A 21,386-nucleotide genomic window follows, 5' to 3' on the forward strand; every position below is an offset into this window, starting at 1 on the left:
ATTTTGAGCTTTACTTTGTAGTTTAGGTTTTAAACTTTTGAATTTAACATATTTCACGTTTTTTGCTTGTTTTATTAGTTTGATACGGTAAACATATTTAAAATACAATAAAACAAATGTTGCATTTAAATTAAAGTAGTCTCGAATGCCATAAAAATTTACAAATAAAATATTTAAGTTCTATGTAAAAATAAAAAAACGCGTGGGAATACTCGTAGGTAGGTATATCTTGAAATAAAAATAATTTTCTATAGGTCGTAAAGTTTAAAAGTGATTTTGTTTTAAAACCGGATACAAATACATTAGAGAAAAAAGAACGCTTTTTTATAAATTTTGAAATCAGACAGCATCCACGCAGTGTCCGCCTCGGAGCGCAATTTTTTTAAATTCAGATCATGCAATGCAACGTCCTGAATGGGCATTTATTTCTCTGTATACCTGTTGTATTTGTGATCAGCGGTAAAAATGCAAATGAAACTGAATAATGATTTTAATGCCGGCGCGCTGCGGCCGTTGACTCGCGAGCCGAACGCCTTGTACCCTATCTATATCAAGTATACTTACTACTGTTACACTCATTTGTTCGTAAGAACTGATAAAAAGTTCTCATTTGATCAGGTTAATGTGTACCTATAGTATAGTGCTGAATACTAAAAAAAAATGTTAATAATTTTATTATATGGACGGCAAATGTAACTGCAAATATTAACAGCGTTTAGTTGCTTATAGGTATAGAAAGACGTGACTCATTTGAAATTAAACTAGAAACATTGTAATTTATAAAATTTAAGCGAAATAACTTCTAAACTTTTCTAGAGTTTAGGCTATTAAATATGAAAAGAAGAGCATTATAAATCGCAATACCATAATCGTAATTTCTGGCAAAGAACTTCTGAATCACCTCCTCATATTAATAACATCCGATCTCACTCGATTAAAAAGTTTTATTATATTTGTGAAGTATCGCCGGGCCGCTAGTCGTATAAATAATGATATTGAGTCAAGTTCCGTCAGATGTGGCGCCACATTTCGGGGCCGAATGCGGATCTTGCTATAGAACACATGCCTATCGTTTTTTGCTCGACGATTTTAAAATTACGAACTATGCACGCCCGCATTTTTTCGCCGCATTTTTAATAATTATAGACACAAAAACCCAATGGAATTTTAATGAACACTCACTTAATTGAAATTATATACATTTCAGCAATCAGCCAGTGCATACAGAGTTACAATTAAAATTCGCAGACCGTTACGAAATGCAGTTCATTGTAGTGTCGTTACTATTTATAAAGTCATGATTGAATAATATTCCGACATTGTCAAGTTGTTTGATAAAATCCATCATTAGTAACTGAACTCAGTAGAGCGTAGACGGCTGCCGATATTGCCTTAAGATATCGATATGCTTTTAAACCTTATTCACGAATCATGATAGGCCAAAATAAACGATCAACTTATTAAAAAAAAAGAAGATCATTAAAATATATAAAATAATTAATTCTTAACGACATCAAAACAGATGTGTACCATTCCCCTAATTTGATAACAGACGAAGCATTTAATTATTAATAGAACTCAATTTTTGGCAATAAAACTCCAAGTTTATTGGCGGCGTTTACAATTCCGAGCGTCCGCGTCGTAAGACCATTACAGATTAGCCAACAAATTGAGAGAGATCTGAGAGAAATAAACAGTTTGCGTCAGAAATCCCGCAAGCGCGTAAATAGACGGAGGACGGAGGTAGTGTCAACCACTCGTTATTTGTGGCCACATGAATGGTCCAATAATAGACTCCTAAAACGGTGCAGTTAATAATACGCGCCGCTTGTTTTCATTCTGAGGCATGGACGGATTATTTAATTTTCCACGGCGACTGATCACGTCAAAATATAATTTGGTTCGCAGTAATATATTGTTAGTGGGTCCATATTTTGGGTAAATGGAACGATGTCAACTCATTTTTATTTATAAGCCGTTAGCCGGATTGTTTTGAACTACCTACATACATACTTATTCGATAAACTAAGCAGAATCGACGTTGTCGAAATAAACGAGAAGATTTTTCTTATATCAAACTATAACTTTTAAACGAAGTACACATACGCAAAAACTTAATACAAATAAGAAATAATTACTTAAGCTGAAAGAATAAATACTTATTTAGTTATAGGTAGAACTGATAGTGATAGCACAGACTAATAATAATATACTACGTATACAAGTGATAGTTAGATCCCGCATTACCACTTTAAGTGTTTAGACGTTATCTATATGCCCACATTGACTAATAAATACAGGCTGAGGGTTTCTATTGACTTTTGTTTATCACTCATCAAGTAATATAGGATAAAATTAATTTAATGTATCATAATATGTCAAGCTAAAGATCATTTATTTATACATATATGTAAATGCACTTTTAATAATACTTATAAATTGGTAACGTATATCAAATTAAATTGACATCCGTAATATTTAAACTGTACTTCGACGACAAACTCCGTAATAAATAATATCCTACTGACCAACAATCAATGTCGTCTCGCCGATAAAACTTTAATGTCTGAATTAACGGAGCAATAAAAATTATAACAAAATTTGTCAATCCATTAGGGTTTTATAGAGCTATTAAAATGTGCGTGAACTGTTACCAAGGGACTAAATAAAATGCATGATCCGTCTGGACGAAAAGTTAGGGAGGCTTAATTTAAAATTGTGATTGTCTGGTAGCCTTCAGTCGACCTAGTTTTCGTTTCTGGGACAATGAAGGACGTATTTAAGCAGGTGTCTGGAGCAGAAGTGATCGTATAATACGATAAACCCCCGTCTAGCCGCTTGATTGTGATGTAATATGAGTAATTACGTCTACCCCAACACCTCATACATAATTTATCGTTGTTCATTTTGGATGTCTTTTTAAATACACCCAGCATTATTTTATGAAAGCAATGCTGACGTAAAAGTACCTCTACATTGTAATAAAACAGATTATAATCGTTCGTGGTCATGGTTAACATAAAATTCATAAATTTGCTAGAAACAAGCGTCACTCTATATCCAATTTAGATTAAAAGGTAATTAAAAAAGTGTTACGATTAAGCGCGTTATTTCACCCTGTGAAATCTAATTTGTTATATACTAAATTAATTTTCATCAATTTGCCGTGAGATCACAAGTCGAATGCATGACGTAAGGATTGCAGGCAAAAAATCACGGATTTGCTTTTTTGGTCCGTGACGTGGTGTCTTGGAAACTATTTATTAAATTTAATTACTGATGTAATGTGCAGGGAATTTTCATTGAATAACCTGACGCTGTATTGGATCCTCTTTCAGTACGTTATCGATGTTTGTTGGATAATATTTGTCATCCGCCGTCACATGATAATCTTTGCTTGACCGCTGTTTGAGGTGGATTCTAGCAATTTCCAATTCTGGTAAAATACATGAATTCGTTTATATGTTTTAATCAGATTTATGTGTATCGATATAATTTTCTAATTTGATTATATTCATTGGTCGTAGGTTTGTGGAAAATGTAAAATTTTATTGTACTTTTTATAAGGATTTACTGGGTCGGGTCGTCATCTACATTTTCCAAAAATCACTTCCAAAATCCTAATTTAAGGTATATAATATACGCTTAAATTTCTATTTATTATCACAAAATTTTTCAAAATATTACCTAAGAAAAAAGTGTAATTAATCCCTATGTGTAAATAATGAACACTGTCATTCAATGTCAACCGTTGGCGGTTACGACGTTTTTAAGATGAAGACAATATTAACATGCATGTGAATTCCTGAAAAATTGCCAAAATTTATGTTCGTGAATCACAATGTGTAATATCTATGTGGGTTTGACGAGATGATTTTATAACCGTCGTGACATAAATCTAATTATTATAACAATTGTTCTGCTTCAATGAATGTGTAGTATTAATGTATTTTATTTATAGTGATTAGCGGTGTTCGCTATTTCACACAATTTATGTAAACGAAACGTCTAACTTGAACTAGAAAGAATTACCTGACATTTATTTCTCATCATTTTTTAACGAAATACTTCATGGAAGCAATTGAAATGAAATATTATGTAAGATATTTAAGAAAAATGTATTCTTATTAAAAAAAGAAGTGAAACGTCACGGGTATTTAAAATTTATACTTACATTAACAAAAATATAACCGGAAGCGCAGCATTCCTAGATTTTTTTTGCAGTTTAGTGACCCCGGATAGCTTATAGGCACAAAGCCAACAAATAATTTTAAATGCTATTTAAATGAATGTTTCAAATGAATTTAAAATTAAAGGAGGTGATACTGTGCAGATCTTAGTTGGATTTATGTCAAATTACTATTATTGAGTAAATAAAGGTATATTCAAAATGTATTTAACACGTCTAAAAGTATACGTTATACAAAATTTTACGTGAGAATATTTTTTTGTTTTATTTAAATTTCAAGCCTTTAAATAAATTTATCCCACTAAAAAAGTATGTGAAAAATTATAATATGTGTAAATTAAATTGTGTTAAAAAATAAAAATATATATTTTCTTGAAGATTTTTTTTGACAAATTTAAAACAATAGTAAATTTATTTAAACCTGATGGAGGGGCCAGCTTTACGACAGAAGTGTGAAAATGAAGCTAAAAAAATGCGAGAATATTTTATCAAATTATGAGCCTAGCTAGGAAATAGCCAAAATACTAAACTTAACGAATGCAGAGACCAGACAACTTTGAAGAATTATTCTTACGATTACTAAATAATAAATATTCCTTTATAAAAACAATCCGCTCTTTCCAAAGTGTCAAACTAAACTCACAACGAATTATATACTTATTTAATGTTCTATTTACTAACCGTATGTACGCTATACATATCTACTTGGTGGCATGATCATTGACATCGATTCAACTGTTCTATCTTATCAGACGAGATATATCGACGTCTTAGTATCTATCTTTCAATTAGTTATACTTAGTCTGTGGTTATACTGTAAAGGCTCCGGTTGGCCAATGACTTAGGCCTTCCTGCATGGACGGCAAAAAATCTGGTATTTTTAAAGATTTCTTAAGAAGTGGTAAGACATTATACAATATCGCTAACATATTTTAATTACATTGAGTCTATTAGCAAAAGTCGCAAAAATTAGAAGGATATTATCAATGTATGAACTATTAAAGAAAGAAGAAAATAAGAAATTGGTGAAAAATTATGTAGAGATCTTTGATGACATATTGTAGAGCAAGGTTAATTTTTTGCAGTCATCATTGTTTTTATTCACTCTATATGGAACGTAATTAAATAATAACGATAGACGATTTTTTAATTTCGAGTGAATTTAATATTTTATAAAATATTATTTTTAACAAGAGAAAAAGTTATTGTACACATTATACTTTAATAGACCTAAATTAGAATTATTATCAGTCTAATTTGAAGATACGCTAGAGCAAAAACATAGAGAGACGGCTAAACATGCTGAAATAATGTATCTTATTCTTAACACCTATGTATACCATGTTTACTTGCAAATAAATGATTTATTTATTTATTTATTTATTTATTTATTTATGAGGGGTAATTTATATTTGTATACGTAGTATATTATTATTAGCCTGTGTTTATATGTATTTTTTTAAACGGAATTGAACTCAAACTGACTCTTCAACTTTATGCATTTATATTGTGTAGATCACCTAAGGTTAAACCATTCTTACATAAACGATCAAAATAAATAAACGACAGAAAAATTTAAACACCCAATCAACAATGGCAATTCCTGGTCTCTATATAGTTTTATTATAACATACCCAAATTAATATAATTAATGATTGCTAAGTGGATTAGCGTATTATTTCGTCGCAATAAATATTCATAAGTTGTAAATGATAAAAGAACGTCAGCGTTCGGTCACTGTTGCAACGTAGTGCGTTCACTCTAGTGACGCGACGATGATCGAAATTATCGATTAACACATATTGATAACACAACACTAAGTTCTCATTGACTTTCAAACTAAAAAGTCAAAGTATCGTCGTTTACTTCGTTTACATCGTTTTACTTTACTTGTAATTGGCGGAAAAATAAAATTTTATGTCTATTCTGGTTGACTATTTTAAGCTATTGCATAGCTTCTATCGCGGGCCTTGAGCGCGGGGACCGAATCCAGAAATTCCGTAACGAAAAAACCTCACGCTCCCCAATTCGACGGGCGCGGAGGTGTGGCTTGAAGGCATAGCATGCAATAGCTTTACCGTGGCAGTCCCCGAGTGCCACGCGTCTTTTTTTTATTAATATATAGAGCTTCGTTCAGAAATATTGATTCATAACCATAATTTTTATATAAACACATTGTTATGGTGTAAAGACTAGACGTAGAGATCAAATTTCGAGGTAATATTTGCATATGTTATTCTGGTTGGCCGCACATAAATCTTGTGAGGCCATAAGCGTGCCCATGCGCATAATTCAAAGGGGCGATCACCAGGAATCGCCGTTTGGCATGCAGACGGTCGCGTTCATTCCAAAGCAATAAACCCGTTAGCGACGACGTAATATGCATATTGTAGAACATTAAACAACGTATTGTAGTGGAACATAAAATTTGTTTAAGACATACATACGCGAGTGCAACGCTGTTCTATATTCGCAGCGGCGTCATTCGAATAGGATGCGTTGGAATTCCTTACGACTTGGTGGGCACAGAATGCAATAAACTGGTTAGGTAATGCGTTTCGCTTCCATCTTACTGCATATACGTTACGTCTAGTGATGACAGTTTAGTTTATCGAAATATCGATATCGATAGATGCCGATCAGGCGCGTCACCAGCCCGCAGGTGTCTTATATGCAGTTCCTCTCGAAACATCGTGGCGGCGTCGGACCGCTGCGACGACCGGACGACCCAGCATTTTAATATTTATTTACACATGCAAATACGTGCGATCGACCAAAACAACACAACGATCTTCCATCGAAATGACAATAGGCCATCTTGAATTGAAAATTAGTTTCGAGTACTGCTTCAGGGAAAAAGCGAATGGGGTAAACGTAGTATGCGTATAAACTCGTGCATCGTACCAACACTTACAATAGTAGTGATTATTTTAAGTATGTAATGACCATGCATTATACTTCGAGTATCCGTTTAGTTTTTGTCATTTCCATAGCTTTAATGACGAGGATGTGCATTTCTATTCATTTGACGTCTCTACATAATACTAAATTTCTCCTCTTGTTAAATTTCTACATAAACGAAGTCTATTGTTATATCAAAACAGTCGATGCATTATTTTTAATATTATTACTACAGTAATCACATAAATAATTAAATAATAAGTACATACGTACATTAAGTTTTATCAGCTACATAAAGAACAACAACAAGGACCAATTATTCCAATACAACATACTTTAAAGTCTAGATTTACAGCGATATAATTCAAAATATTCCACGTATTGTATATTAAATAGTTCTCCAGCCCAGCTTAACGGATGTTTTGTAGACGGCCTCTAAAGCTGTTTACCTAAGCGTATGAAACACGCACATATAGGCTCTAACTACCACTAATTTCACTAAAGCATCCGCGCCTACCTTTCACAGCTACGTTTATGGTAAAAATATTTAAAAAATCGAGATTGTAATTGGGACAAGAAGCACTTTTAATCGATCTCATTCGCTCGCGGTTCGAAGTATTGATGACGGCGAAATAAATTTTGGTCAAGTGTTTTGATTTTTGTGAATTATATAGACGTGGTTATGAGTGGAATGTAATGCACTATGCTTTTAAATGACCACATTCTTTTAGTATAAGCTTCATAGGATTTAGGAATAAGCAATCGATTTTTGTAGACTTAATTTGACCAATTATAATTTAAATATGCAATGTTCATTGTATATTCATTAAATCAGCGTTTATGATTCTCTGTAGTCTGATTAGTGAGAAAACTTGTTTAGGCTACTGGGAATACGCTACTTTGATTGTATATTTAAGCTATTGTAAAAATAAACAATATAAATTTTCTTTGAATTTTAGTCTAGTCTGGCTTCACGTTTAAGATTTAGTAAAAGAAGATTTATATCTGAACGATTTATTTTATATTGCTATTTCAATAAATATTTTGTTAAAGTCTGAAATTTCAGAGGGTAATTTTAATAAAAATATCAACAATTTTATATTTCTATGGTTACACATTATTTTCACTTACACTTTTCAGTACATATACAGATAAATCGATACTAATTACTTTAGTGATGATATTAATCCGATAACGTTTTTATTCGATGAAATTTCTAGGAAAGAGCTTTTGTGACAAACATAAATGTTTTTCTTTTTAAAGCAAAAGCTGATGGATATTATCCATTACTCTTTAAGTCTTTAGCAATATATAAAATAGTAAGATAAGATTTTTCTTGAACTGTTAAGTATATAAGAAATATTATTTGGTAATTCCTGTACACGGTTAACGCGAATACAATATAGTATATACTTATACGTTTATACTGGATTCAGGTAATTGAGTGTAATTACTGCGAAATGAATCAGCGTACCGTCAGACTAACATCAACAGACGGTAGTATTTATTTTTGAGATTACAACATTGTAAGCAAACCTAACTAATATCTATACTAATATTATAAAGAGGAAAGGTTTGTATGTATGTATGGTTTTCAGTTTTTCACGCATAAACTACTGGACCGATTTTGATGAAATGTGGCACAGATAATCTTTAGACCCTGAGAAAGAACATAGGCTACCTTTTATTGCGAAATATGTACCACGGGCGAAACCGGGGCGGACCGCTAGTCTATAATAAATACCGATTTGTTGATTAAAGATCGACACATTTTTAATATTTCAAATGGAAAATTCTTTATAATTTCAGGCACTGGATTTTAGACGAAAACTTAAATACATATTAAAAATAACCGAACTTTTCTAAAGTGGGTAACTAATTATTATAACAAGCTCCGTTAAAAAGTTTATAATAAAGAATTCGCTTTTGTCTTGATATCATAAATCATAATATGTATAATAAATATACTACGTTATTATACGTGTATCTATATATAGACAAGGATAATATAATAATTATATTTTTATTTTAAGATTTATCCTTTTATATTTGTCACTAGTAATAATTAATATTAAAACGTAAATTAATAACTCTATTATTTAAATAAAAGTGCAATAAAAATATCATATTCTCTACTTTATATTAAATTTTATTATGATTTATGATGCTTATAAGAAATTTATTTAAGAACGAGTTTTAGTAAATCTTAGAAATACTATGATAACATGCGTGAAGTTGATATGTAAAGAACAATTCGTAGATATAGAGTTAAAATTATCATTTTTTAATAGATGTAAACATATTTTATTTGAAAGCTCTTTATTACGGTTTTAATAGAAATAAATATATGAAAAAATGTATAAAGTTTTTTATTAATATGAAAGAGTAATATCGATTGTATAATTTTGTAAGGGCTAATTTTTTTTTTATTTGGTTCTTGAGGAAGGTCGTAATATTGTAGTTTTATAATTGTATTGTTTACGAATTTTGTATGGGAAAGCTCTATCTTATTTGACGGACATTCAATTTTTAATTTGTTGCATTTTCTTTAAAATTATTATATATCTCATATAAAATTTAATAAAATACAACCCTTTATTTAGTTTAACTCTATGATTTAACAATTACATAATAAACTAAATTTGTTATTCAGTATTTGAAGTTTGTAATCGATTTGTAAAAAAAAAATTAAAATCATTTGAATTTCTTATATTAAAAGTTTACAAACTTATTTAGATAATCAAGTAGAGTTTTTATTTTTAAGGAAAATAATATTTTCACTTTTAAGAAACTTATTTATATCGACTAAATGCATTTAAATTAAAAACAAAAACAGATTTTAAAGTAATTTTCAACAAGAATGTCACCTTGAAAAGTGCAAAAAGCCACAACATACTTGCCAAAAACAATTATTATTTTACGTTACCGGGGATCACCACACCAGTGCACTTCGTATAAATAATTTCAAAATAACAATTTAAGCGGGAACGCCACTACTTGTTGAGGAGCGCGGTCAACTAATCACAAATCACTATCGGAAATTTACAAACGAAACCCTGAAATTACATACAAAATATTGTGCGGAAAGTTTGACATTTGGAAAAAAGTTTCAAATAAAAATTAGCGCTGTGCCGGCGTGCACGGGCTAAATGCAAATGGTCGCAAACACTTTTATGAAGGTATTCTCACCTGCTGCCGGGCGCGCGAGCACGAGCGGCAGCACGAGCAACGGCAGCAGCGGCAGCCGCATGGGGATCGAGTCACATGCCGGCGCGTGCGGCGCTCTGGCCTCGTCGCCCGCCGCCGCGGCACTGCGGCCGCGACGCGCTCGCCGGCGCCGCACGTGCGCGCACCGTCGCCGCGAACGCGTGCCCGCCTCAAACGACACCCGCATTCGCGCTTACCATCGGTGTTGCCCTATCGGGGAGTCGCCGCCGACTGACTGCAAGTGCACCGGAGTCGACGACCGTAAACGCGTCTATGCAACTCTCCCTCGGCACGTGCTCCCCATTCATGCTCGATACTCCCCGATAAATAAAAATTTAGCGCCAAACTACTAGAGCGACGTTAAATGTGTCAATTTCGTTACGTAAGCCGAATCGTAGCAGATCAATGAACTTAACGTTACTTAAGCGTTGAAGTCTTTTCAAGGGCGCTTATTAAACTGCAAAAACTCGGTTATCACTCATAAAAAAGCGGTTGGCAACAAGAATTTTTATAAGTAATAATAAGTATAAGCGGAACAGGTATTTCTCCAGGTATGTTCGCACTTCCAATATGAGAGTGAGCCATGTCAGCCATGTGTGAACACCACGTTATGTAACGAGTATGTGCTCGCTACCAGCCATGTGCTCGCCTCACCTCGCTTTGGACCTCATTGCGAACTAACCCTACTTTATATAAAATACATTTAATATTTCATATAGTAACTTTCATAAGCACCAAAATAACATTACTAAAGTTTAAATCGTATTTAAATAAATCAAATCTTATTATAATTCTTGTTTACATTTAATTAACATTTTTTAGTTAGGAATGTCTTAGCGATTCTTGCGAAGAACTTTTAATTGATAAGTAGATATGTAATTGGTAAAGATATGACTACTTCGGTTAAAATAAACACTATAGAAATAGGTATACCTAATATTAATTTCATAAATTTTCCGTTACTAATATAAACATAGGTATGTATTAACAAAATAATCTTACGACTCTTTCTTCGTTCATACATAAGCTAGAGCGTGAAAAGTGTATTAAAGCAAAATAAATATGTAAATTACAAATTACATATTATAATTTATAGACGTAGTACCAGTATAGTAATTAATATTTGTATAATCTACCTGTATTAGAGTACATTATACAAATGAAGACCTTACCCATTTAACAATTTAAATTGTGTTACTAATTTTCATCAAATCATCATTGACTCTATTTTTGTAGACTAAATTGTAAGAGAAATTGTAAGACTTTTTTTATATTAAAATTCTTATTTAAAATGATTTTAAACTAAGTACACAATTTTCTACCATTTACACATCAATTTATTTAAATATTTTGCTAAGTAGTAACAGTATTTGCAAGTTAATAGACAGAAACATAGTTTTTTCCATTGCAGAATAGATGTTTAATATTAAAATCTGACCTAGATTTTATATGATTTATGATTGTTAAACGATTTGCTTACCAGAAGCATAGATAATATATACAAGTACCAGAAGTACAATTTCGTCGAGCAGTTCATTTAACATAATAATGCAATTTATCTTTATAGTGTTTAAATAAAATATGAACGGAATTATTTGGTAAGAATTTTAATAGGATAAGTAAATATAATTTTCTGTGACGTTATTTTGATTTATAATACCTATAACCCACAAAACGAGGAGTGGTATATTGTCTTATATTAAGAACATTCATTGAAGTAGAAATTATAAAACGTCTGATACAAAAATATGCTCGTCGGTTTATTGTACATATATAGATTTTGGAGTACGTAAATTCAGAAGTAGAAATATCTGAAATATTTACTAAATAGGGCACAATATTAAAAGTGTATCAGTTTTTAAGCCATATTCTTAATACGTTATTCTAGGGAACGTACACAGGGGTGAAAAATATTTTATATCTAAGCCCTAGATACTAGCCTAACATACTATCTATAACCAGCCTCCTGCCTCATATTTTTCTAATTGCGGAGATCAATCTCATTTCTTCTTATATAAGTTTCAATATAATATATAGTCTCTAATAAAGTGAGTAGAACTTTCAGCTAGAAATATTAATGAACCTGACATCTTGACATAAACATCGATTGAAGTGTTTAACTTTGGTTTAACTAGACCATGATTAACTAAACATCTGTTAAAATGTCACCGCGATTCATGTTGAGGTGTTTGTGTTGCCAAAAATTATTTAAGAATGCGTCGCGAAGGAAAATCATTTTCATATGATTAGTAGAAGATCTTTCTATGTTAACTTTGAAAATTAAGTATCCATTGTTAACCGTATTAGGTACTTGAAATATAATTACATGCATGCAAATAATACATGATACTCGATAAAAGTTTATGCAAAAATATATGTAAAGATAGATGATAAAAGGTACCTCTGTCAGTCCTTTCTCATTTTCATTATTAATTTGATTATTTCAAATGCCTTAGACACCTTATAAAATAACAAACCTACTTTTTATGTTCTATCGTGTGACGTGTCATGTTCTTTAGGAAAAGTGCCAGACACAGATCATCCTTAGGGGTGTGGTACATTCCTAGGCGATAGAGTAATCCAGTCCGTACTAAATTATTATCGACAATCAAAATTCATGAAAATGTCTGGTTTACATTCCTGTATTAAATTCTAACAATATTTGATAATCCATAATACAGGCTACTCATGTTGTTTGACATTCTATGTTGAATTTCCTTGTCTTGTGGGTGTTTCTCAGATTAAAATCTTACCATGGAAAAAGTTTATATGTTTGGGAAAGCGTAGATTTTACGTTTGCGCGGTAATTACAATATGAAAAATCAGTGCTGTGTCTGGTAAAATATATTCAATTTCTTTAAATTATAATTTGAGAATTTATTTTATGAATATAAGTATTATAAAATGCATTCGGGCTTCGCAAACTTTTTATAAGTAAACAACAATTCGCTCTTGTACAAGACTCTATGTTAACAATTTCACGAAGTTAAATATCGTGAAAAGAAATTCAAGCCCATGAAGTTCGATTTCAGACAGTTTAACTCTAAGGCATTGCTTTGCCTAGTAGCATCACCGGATAATCGGGACTCCGGATATCCCACCGTCCCCATTACAATGAAAACTATACCTCTAGTGATGACGTCACACACCGTGAAGTAGATGCCAAAATGTGAGCCGAATTGGTTCTGAGAATCGTCTAATATTAGAAATTTGTTAACTATGTCATGGAATACGCCTACTGCTGCAAAATGCGCTTTTGTCGGTTTATTATGAAACTTATTACAGAGCTGACATAATACATTTGTACAATAGATGTAGACCAGTGATATAAAAATAAAAAGCTTTTACAAAAAGTTGTTTACCAAATTTGACTACACCATTGACTACACTATTATTTATAGGTGAGGAAAAAGGAAGTAGGTATGACTACACGATGAAATCTACAATTATTTTAAGCGATTGTGTATGTTACACGTTTATAAAAGCAAATGACGTTAAAATGTAGCACCTACATTTGTAGGATGTTAGAAATTATTCAAAACTAAAATACTAATTGAGAGTCTTTGTCTTTTTCAGCGGTTATAAAGTACAGCGATATAACTGCGCGTACCTACTCCACACCGAGGTACGAAGTCCATGCAAGCTCGCCACAATTCTCGTAATTAAATCTATTTCTTGTACGCTAATAAACAATTTTTTCATTAAAATTCCAAGCGAACATGCGAGACAATCGTTGCCTAGCAATTAAAGAAACATGAATACCTGCGCAATTTTCGCCCTTGGATAAAGTTGTCGAACAGCATTGTCTAACAATCAGGGCCCGAGGCATGTTAAAACAAATCGTCGCGTCGATCACCGTATCATTTATTATTGTCAAATTAAATGTGCACAAAAAGCATTCGTGATCGACGCGTCCTCATTCACGCAAATGTCATTTTTTATCTATCACAAAATGCAAGCAAACCACGGATTCGGAGACGTGGCACGACGGTATGGAGCATGACTATCAACATCTCAATTTATCACGATTCATCAAGGAGCCGATACAATTTGCCGTAAAATTCGACGCGTCTTAACTCTTAGCGCGAAAATGTTTGAATTTCTACGGTAAGATGTCTCGCTTTTGATGATTATTTTAAGATTCTTTTTTCACTTGAGCGAGATTTGCATTAAAGATTTGATTGCGCATTAAAACCGTAAATAATAAAAGAACACTTGAGACTAGAATTTTTCGTCATTGCTAGCAAATTATAATACTATACGTGTGTATTTGAAGATTAAACCGACATATAATTATGCAAACATTATTAGACACACAATCAAACAAACTTAACTATGTACGCTAATCGTATTTATGGAGGAAAATATTGAGTTAAAATATTTTTACAAAATTTTCGGTTTTAACAAAGATGGTATAGGTATGATGTGAATATGTGTTTGTACATGACTGTAACAAAATATGTATTTACTTTAAAAATGTTTTAGATACACAATAGCTGCACATACACAAACCACAAAGAACTACCACTAGGTTATGATACATAAAGCAAACCTATAAATTTTACAACCAAGCCAGTCGATTTCTGAATTGATTTACTACGATAGTCAATGGATTTCTGCCAAATGCCGCATAATCATAAAAATATTGAATTCACACACATTCACAGAAATTACTTAAGTACAATAATTTTCATTACAAAAGTGTATGAAGACGATACCATATTTTATATATGTAGTAAAATACAAAGATTTGTTGAAAAACATATCCATGGGTCCATCATTATCTTCCATCGTACGTAATATAGCACATCTTGTAGATAAACTGCATTTTATTAACTCGCACAAGCTCTTCATTTCTATTTCGTTTATTTCTGTCTGCGATGCAAAATATTCTGTTAACACAAACAATGCTATTAATTTTACACAATTTTGTTGCTCTTATAGTGTTCAAATTAAAATATTCAAAAGGGCAGTCATAAAAACTTATTTTTGTAAGTTGATTGACAAAGAACAGATTGAATCTGAATACGTTTATAATGATGGATTTTCTTGAAAATGTAAGTATCTACATCATATATGATGAAATGGATGATGTAATTCATAATTGAGAATGTATACAGGTCATGGAACTATAGTCATACTGGAACCCAAACTCCTAAGAATAAATAAAAAACTGATAGAATGACCGCAAGTAACCCCTGTTTACCCCATAGGGTAGCCAGCGTGATTGTAAATTTTTCCCCTATTGACGTGCATTAAAAAATCGACTGTCAGTAATAATAGTCTATATGACATAAATCATTAATAAAATCCGCTAAAAAAATGAAATTTAAACGAGATTCATGCAGGTTTGCTTTTCCATTGAAATAACAAAGGTTTACAACTTTTAAAATGGACTGCTTATCGAACACGCTCATAATTTTTTTCCCATATTTTGAATTATGTTATGAAAATCGTTGCGCGGCAGCCCCAATTCTAGGTGTCAAATAATGTTTACTGCAAAATGGCGGATGTTTATGTTCATTTCGTGAGTTTGTTCTTGTATTTTGGAATTATTCTGAGCCAAAATTAATAGAAATGGTTGTAAATATATTGTGCGCGGTTGCAAAAGTGAATGGCATCCAGGATGTGATATTATATTTCATTCGTAAGTACAAAAAACCATGCATAAACTACGCTTCATGTAAAATTGTAGTTTAGTAATATTTCTACTTTAATTGTTGTTAAATCTGGAATAATAGATCGAAGTTGTGATTATAATGTTAATTTTGATTAGGTTTTTTCCATTTAACATCGTTATTTGCTTATTATTAAATGTTTCATGATTGTAATAAATATTAGACTAGGGTGTCCATACTTTATAAAATTGTGTACATATATTTCGGTATGGTATTTTATATGAGGAGAAGTCTTTCTCCACTTGAGTTAGTTCAATTGGCGTGAAAGTTAATGGTATAAAAACGTTGTTTACTACTTTTATATAATGATATATTGTAAAATCAAAAACTCAAAGTACATACATATATGGTACCTACTGAAATAGAAGCACAAGACAACAGCACAAATTTTGTGTTATCTGTATCTAAATGACATTTTTTTTTTTATATTTTGCAAATAATCTTCTTTTCTCTTTACAGGTTTCCGTCCAATCTAGCGGAACGTAATACATGGCTAAATATAGTAGAATTAAAAATATCCTGTTTTGAAAAAGTGAAGATATGCAACATTCATTTTAAACCCGCACTTGGCCAGTGTGGTGGATGTGGCTGTAACCTCATAGGAGGCCATGTCCCAGCAGTGGGAACGTAATATATACGTTACGGGAAATAAAATGTATGGGAGGGTTTAAAGTTACATTTTTAGATATTTCTTGTTATATTTAAAAAAAGTTATTATTGTTATTTTACTCATTAGGTAAAGTATCATATCAGTATCATATCGATATCAGTTTAAAGTTTTTTGATACCTGCAATAGTTACGGAATAATCACCTGTGCACACTTAACGATTACACCCTGAATATATTATATTTTGTTTTTTATTGTATGATAGGGAAGCGCTAGACCACGATCTCATATTTCAAGTACTCTTAAAACTATTTAAATACTTAAGGGTATGGAATGATAAAAATATTTTCAGTGAACCGATTTCGTTACTTTTTATTGTTATTATCTTATAATTTGCAAATTTGTAAAGGCAGTTGGCATTGTAATGATAAATAAATATTATAAAAACACATTGATATTTTACTTCATTAATTCCTCAAATGACTGGACGTAACGCCAAATTATACAGCAAAATGTTGTCATAATTTATAGCGGTCCTGTGTTCTGAAGATGCAAGACGGAAGACGCAAACATGAAAAAACGCTGAAAGGAACATTACAATTTTCCAATGTTAAATACTTGAACATCTATTTTTTATCTATTTGCAAAAATTCTACAGTAACTATATTAGAATAATAAATGCAATTACGTAATTTATTTCCGCCGTAAATCATCAACCATCAATCAATCAATAAATATAAAACTCTCCCGTTACTTAGTGACTGACAGACAACGCACAGCCTAAAATCACTGGACCTAAAGACATGAAATTTGGCACACTCTGTATATCTAGAGTATCCTAAAGGTGCACTTAGAAAGGCTATTCCGAAATCCCCACGGGATAAATGGGATTTTATGTTTTATGACTTCAACGAGGACGAAGTCGCGGGCAAAATCTAGTATTATAGTAAAATTTTAATACGAATAAAATTGATGTATCCGTTATTTTTTTCCTTAATATCCTGAATTTTTTACATTTATACTCACCCCACGGAAATATAGACATACTATATATATTATGACTCACCGTAACTAGAAAGAGACGGAGGGGAAACGATAAGATTCAAGGTCAAATTTTTTGACTTTACTTTTTCTTAGGGAGTGTGGGTTCCATACGTAGTATATATAGTTCCATGATACAGGTGTTTCAATATTTGGATATAATATTATCCATTTCAAATATAAATATTATCTATTAACAAGCAAGAAGAAGAAGAAGAAGAATTGCATCTGTCCAGTATATTCATTTTTATAGTAAATATTTATTGAATTAAATCCATTTATTATCTACGTCAATAATAAGAATATTTCAAAAATGGAGAGCACGTTAATTTTGGGGCAAAAAATGACGTCAACATTTTATCCTTCCCGCAAAAATATATTGCAAATATTTTGATTATGCACATAAATTGAGAAAATCTGGTTATTTTCCTTTCAAAGTATAGTGCCGCAAAAAATGTAGGTTAAAACTTAAAAGAACAATGCCCATTTTTCACCTGAACATGTATAGAAATGAAACAAATCTTAAAATTTAGCTTATTTTATTGTGAACTCATTACGCTTATCATTTTTTTATCAGAGACGTAGGAAAAAAAGATTTTTGTTATTTTTCTAAACTGGTACAAACTTCTTAAAAAATGAAATTATGGTTTTTGAACGTTATCTGTAGAGTTGCTACGTTCCGTTTTACTTGCTGGCGAGTGACGACTGGAGACTGACTTTTACTATTTTAACTAGTTTTATTACTGTTTGTTATATTTTAAGTACTTAATTCTTTTACCTAAATAGTAAAATATTATGAACATTTATTAAAGTCAAGTAAAAAATAATACGAACATTATCAGTTTACGTTTAATTATGATGATGATAGAGTGAAACGGATTGTTTTGACGTTTGACAGCCGCCTGTCATATTCGAATCGGCGCAGTCTCTTTCGTATTATGTATATATTTTAATAGAAAACAATGTATCTAGTAGAGCTGGCATCATTGAATATTGTTGTAATTGTTTGGTCGGGCGCAGAACCATTGGGTGTTGTGCCCACATCATGACATTGGTATGGTACCTTGGATGGGCTAGATACGAAGAGAATATATCTGCTCCTGCTGAACGGTTGGATGATGTTGTAGTAAGAGATATAGATTTCGATTTATGAATAAAAATATACCTTCTTATATTAATGTTTCATTTATGATTCCTGTTTTACCCAGATAAGAAAGTTGCTTTACAGTAGGCAAGACTGTAGGTCAGTATTTGATCCACATTATTTTCTTCGCGAGCGAATAACTAGTTCAGAATAAAGTATTGCAATCCTTTTAGTGATTACTCATAAAAATATATTTTTACTAAAAGTAGGTAGGTTCTTTACAAAATGTAGTGATTACCTAACCTACATACTCATTGGCACTACCAGCATAGGTACATTTTGCCTGAGTGAAAGCTCTCTGTAATTAATAGGTAGAATGATATAATTAATTAACTTTTAAATACCTACTTGGTACATATGTACTGCCTACATATTTCCATAGCTATTTGTGTTGATAATTTGCCCGCGACAATTCCTAACCTACAAAGTAGTAATTCGTATTTTTTAAAATTCCTGGCGTTTAACTGGTAAAAGTGAAAACAGGGAATTATTCCCTAATCAAGCACGCAGTATTCCTGCTATACTTGCGGTCTATACATAAACTTTCTTTATCAGGTTTTCAAATGTATGGAAGGTGGGCATTGTCCTTTAATTGCATATGTATTCGACGGCACGCGATAAAATTATAGTTTTTTGTTTTGTGCCTTTTTGTATTTTTCTTAATAAAAAAATAACGTTGCAGTGTCAAATTTACAATGTCTGCAACGTACAAGGTTTGTATAAAAAGTGGAATTGCAATATTTATGGAATTTTAAGTACTGCTTATTTCTTGACCCACTTGCGGTTCGTTTTACATTCAAAAAGTCATGGACTTACGAGTTGGAAACAGTATTTATTCAGGCAAATCTAACTGTTTATAAGGAAATATATGAAAAATTTATGCCGCTCTTTTTTTTCGATCACTCAGCTTTGTAAAGTTTGATGAAAGTAAGAACTTAGATCTAAGGGGTAGGTATCCTTATGGTTTCCCACTTACGTTCACCATCTATCACCACCACGGTTGTCCTTTTTTCTCATATTCAAATATTGATTTATTTAAATAGTGAAATGAATCCAGATGGGCAGATTAATAACATATTTTGTTGTAATAGATTCACAGTCTTAAAATAAATTTTAAGTAGAGATTTCTACTACTAATTAACTACACATTAAAAAACCGATTTTCATTAAAAATCTTATTCCTATATACTCACAAAATACGGTTTCCATTCGCCGCAAAAGCAGTCATTTAAAATTCATATCCAGATTATCATATTTTGGATTGAAAGTATTAAAATGAACTTCCCCTAAGGTACGGACACCGGTTGAGTGTATAGGTATATTAAGAAGAGCTGGAACGTCAACACATTTACACATTGCACATGTTAGACCGGGAGATACTGACACAAAATTTCGGGCCATTTGTAACAGGATGGCGGTCTAGAGGGGTCTTAGTACGCAATGACAAAAATAAAAATGATGGTCAGAACGCTGGTACCGGCGGACTAGTCGCGTGGGCGTTAGTCACACTCGTCGGATAAATAGCGAAAGTCCAACGATTTGTAACACAAAAATTTTAGAATTTACCGATAGCCCTTAAAAAAGATGTAGGCGGTAGTGTCATGCCATACAGTTACGATGTGACTTACAGTCCGCCATACCGACGTGAATGCGTTGATTTAAAAAAAACAATTCAACCATTTGTACCGGGCTCACTTTTGCACAGGTAACCATCGTCGTGCATTCGCCATTTACTAAAATCGCCATGCCATACTTTTCGGACGATTCCAAATGGTCGCCATACCGCGGAAAAGTAGCGGAAAGCGCGGAAAGCGAAGATTTGTAAATCGTTTGACTTTTATTTATTTATTTATTTATTTTTTACATACATAGATTCCTTACAGCTATTTGTATTACAATATTTATAATTAACTTTAACTAAACAATACGCCAATAAAAAGGAATACCAATAATAAGACAATTAATGTGACAGTAGTTTTACATTAATTATAACAATGACAAAGTGGAAAAAATTAATATATTTTTTTTTTGGACATGGTATACAAAAAAGAGGAAAACATACCCATTATAGAATGTTTGGTATGGATGTGTGAGTGTGTGTACTGTGTGTGTAGTGTATAATGGTGTAGTGTGGTGAGAATGTGTATGGTAAACTAAGAAATTATTGAATGAAGAATGTTACTAGGTATGCCAAATCCCTTGAAATTGTGTCTCAGTAAAGCCTGTATGTATACAAATACACTAGTTTTTGTCGTAGTCAAAAATACCAAGTAGTTTTGATTTTATACGCATTCAAAGTTTCGAAAAATATCGAGTCCCGCTAATAGTCACGTGACCGCTTGTGACGTCACGTCACAACGCACCGCGCGGCCGCGTCCCCGCGCGGTGTGTATAAAGCAAAATTACCAATCTTCTATTGGATGATACGTGTAATATTCAAGACCAAATCTAAAAAATAAAATATATATCAAACTAGATGATATGTTCAACGATTCTGTTTAATCAAAAACATAAAATATTAAAATTTACTCGATAAAAAAAAATTACCAAGTTAGCTCTAATTTCCACACTTTTACGTTTTCTAAGTTTGACATGGTAATACTTATTATGATTTTTTT

The 21,386-nt window shown here is 31.9% G+C and overlaps 1 protein-coding gene and 1 long non-coding RNA gene across 4 annotated transcripts in view; one reads left to right on the top strand and one right to left on the bottom strand.

The window, feature by feature from the left end:
- Fs (Follistatin) overlaps positions 1 to 21,386 on the bottom strand; it is a 47,071-nt gene that overhangs the window by 20,765 nt on the left and 4,920 nt on the right. The window contains exon 1 of one of the 3 annotated variants that reach the window (XM_089704957.1): positions 10,495 to 10,635. The exons of 1 other annotated variant lie outside the window; for it this stretch is intronic. Coding sequence is in view for 1 of the 2 variants with exons in the window: in XM_089704955.1 (XP_089561081.1) it covers positions 10,280 to 10,340 (61 nt within the window). In the remaining variant the exon portion in view is untranslated. One more of the 3 variants, XM_089704955.1, reaches the window with a different exon arrangement.
- On the top strand, positions 15,417 to 17,032 carry LOC149481601 (uncharacterized). The gene is made up of 2 exons (XR_016316784.1): positions 15,417 to 15,944; positions 16,435 to 17,032. It is a non-coding gene; the product is annotated as an uncharacterized LOC149481601 (long non-coding RNA).

Source organism: Colias philodice, chromosome 16 (assembly GCF_061535455.1).
Source record: "Colias philodice isolate Cphi_HAF_F1 chromosome 16, ilColPhil1 Martin Lab GWU primary, whole genome shotgun sequence".
NCBI classification, from domain to species: domain Eukaryota; kingdom Metazoa; phylum Arthropoda; class Insecta; order Lepidoptera; family Pieridae; genus Colias; species Colias philodice.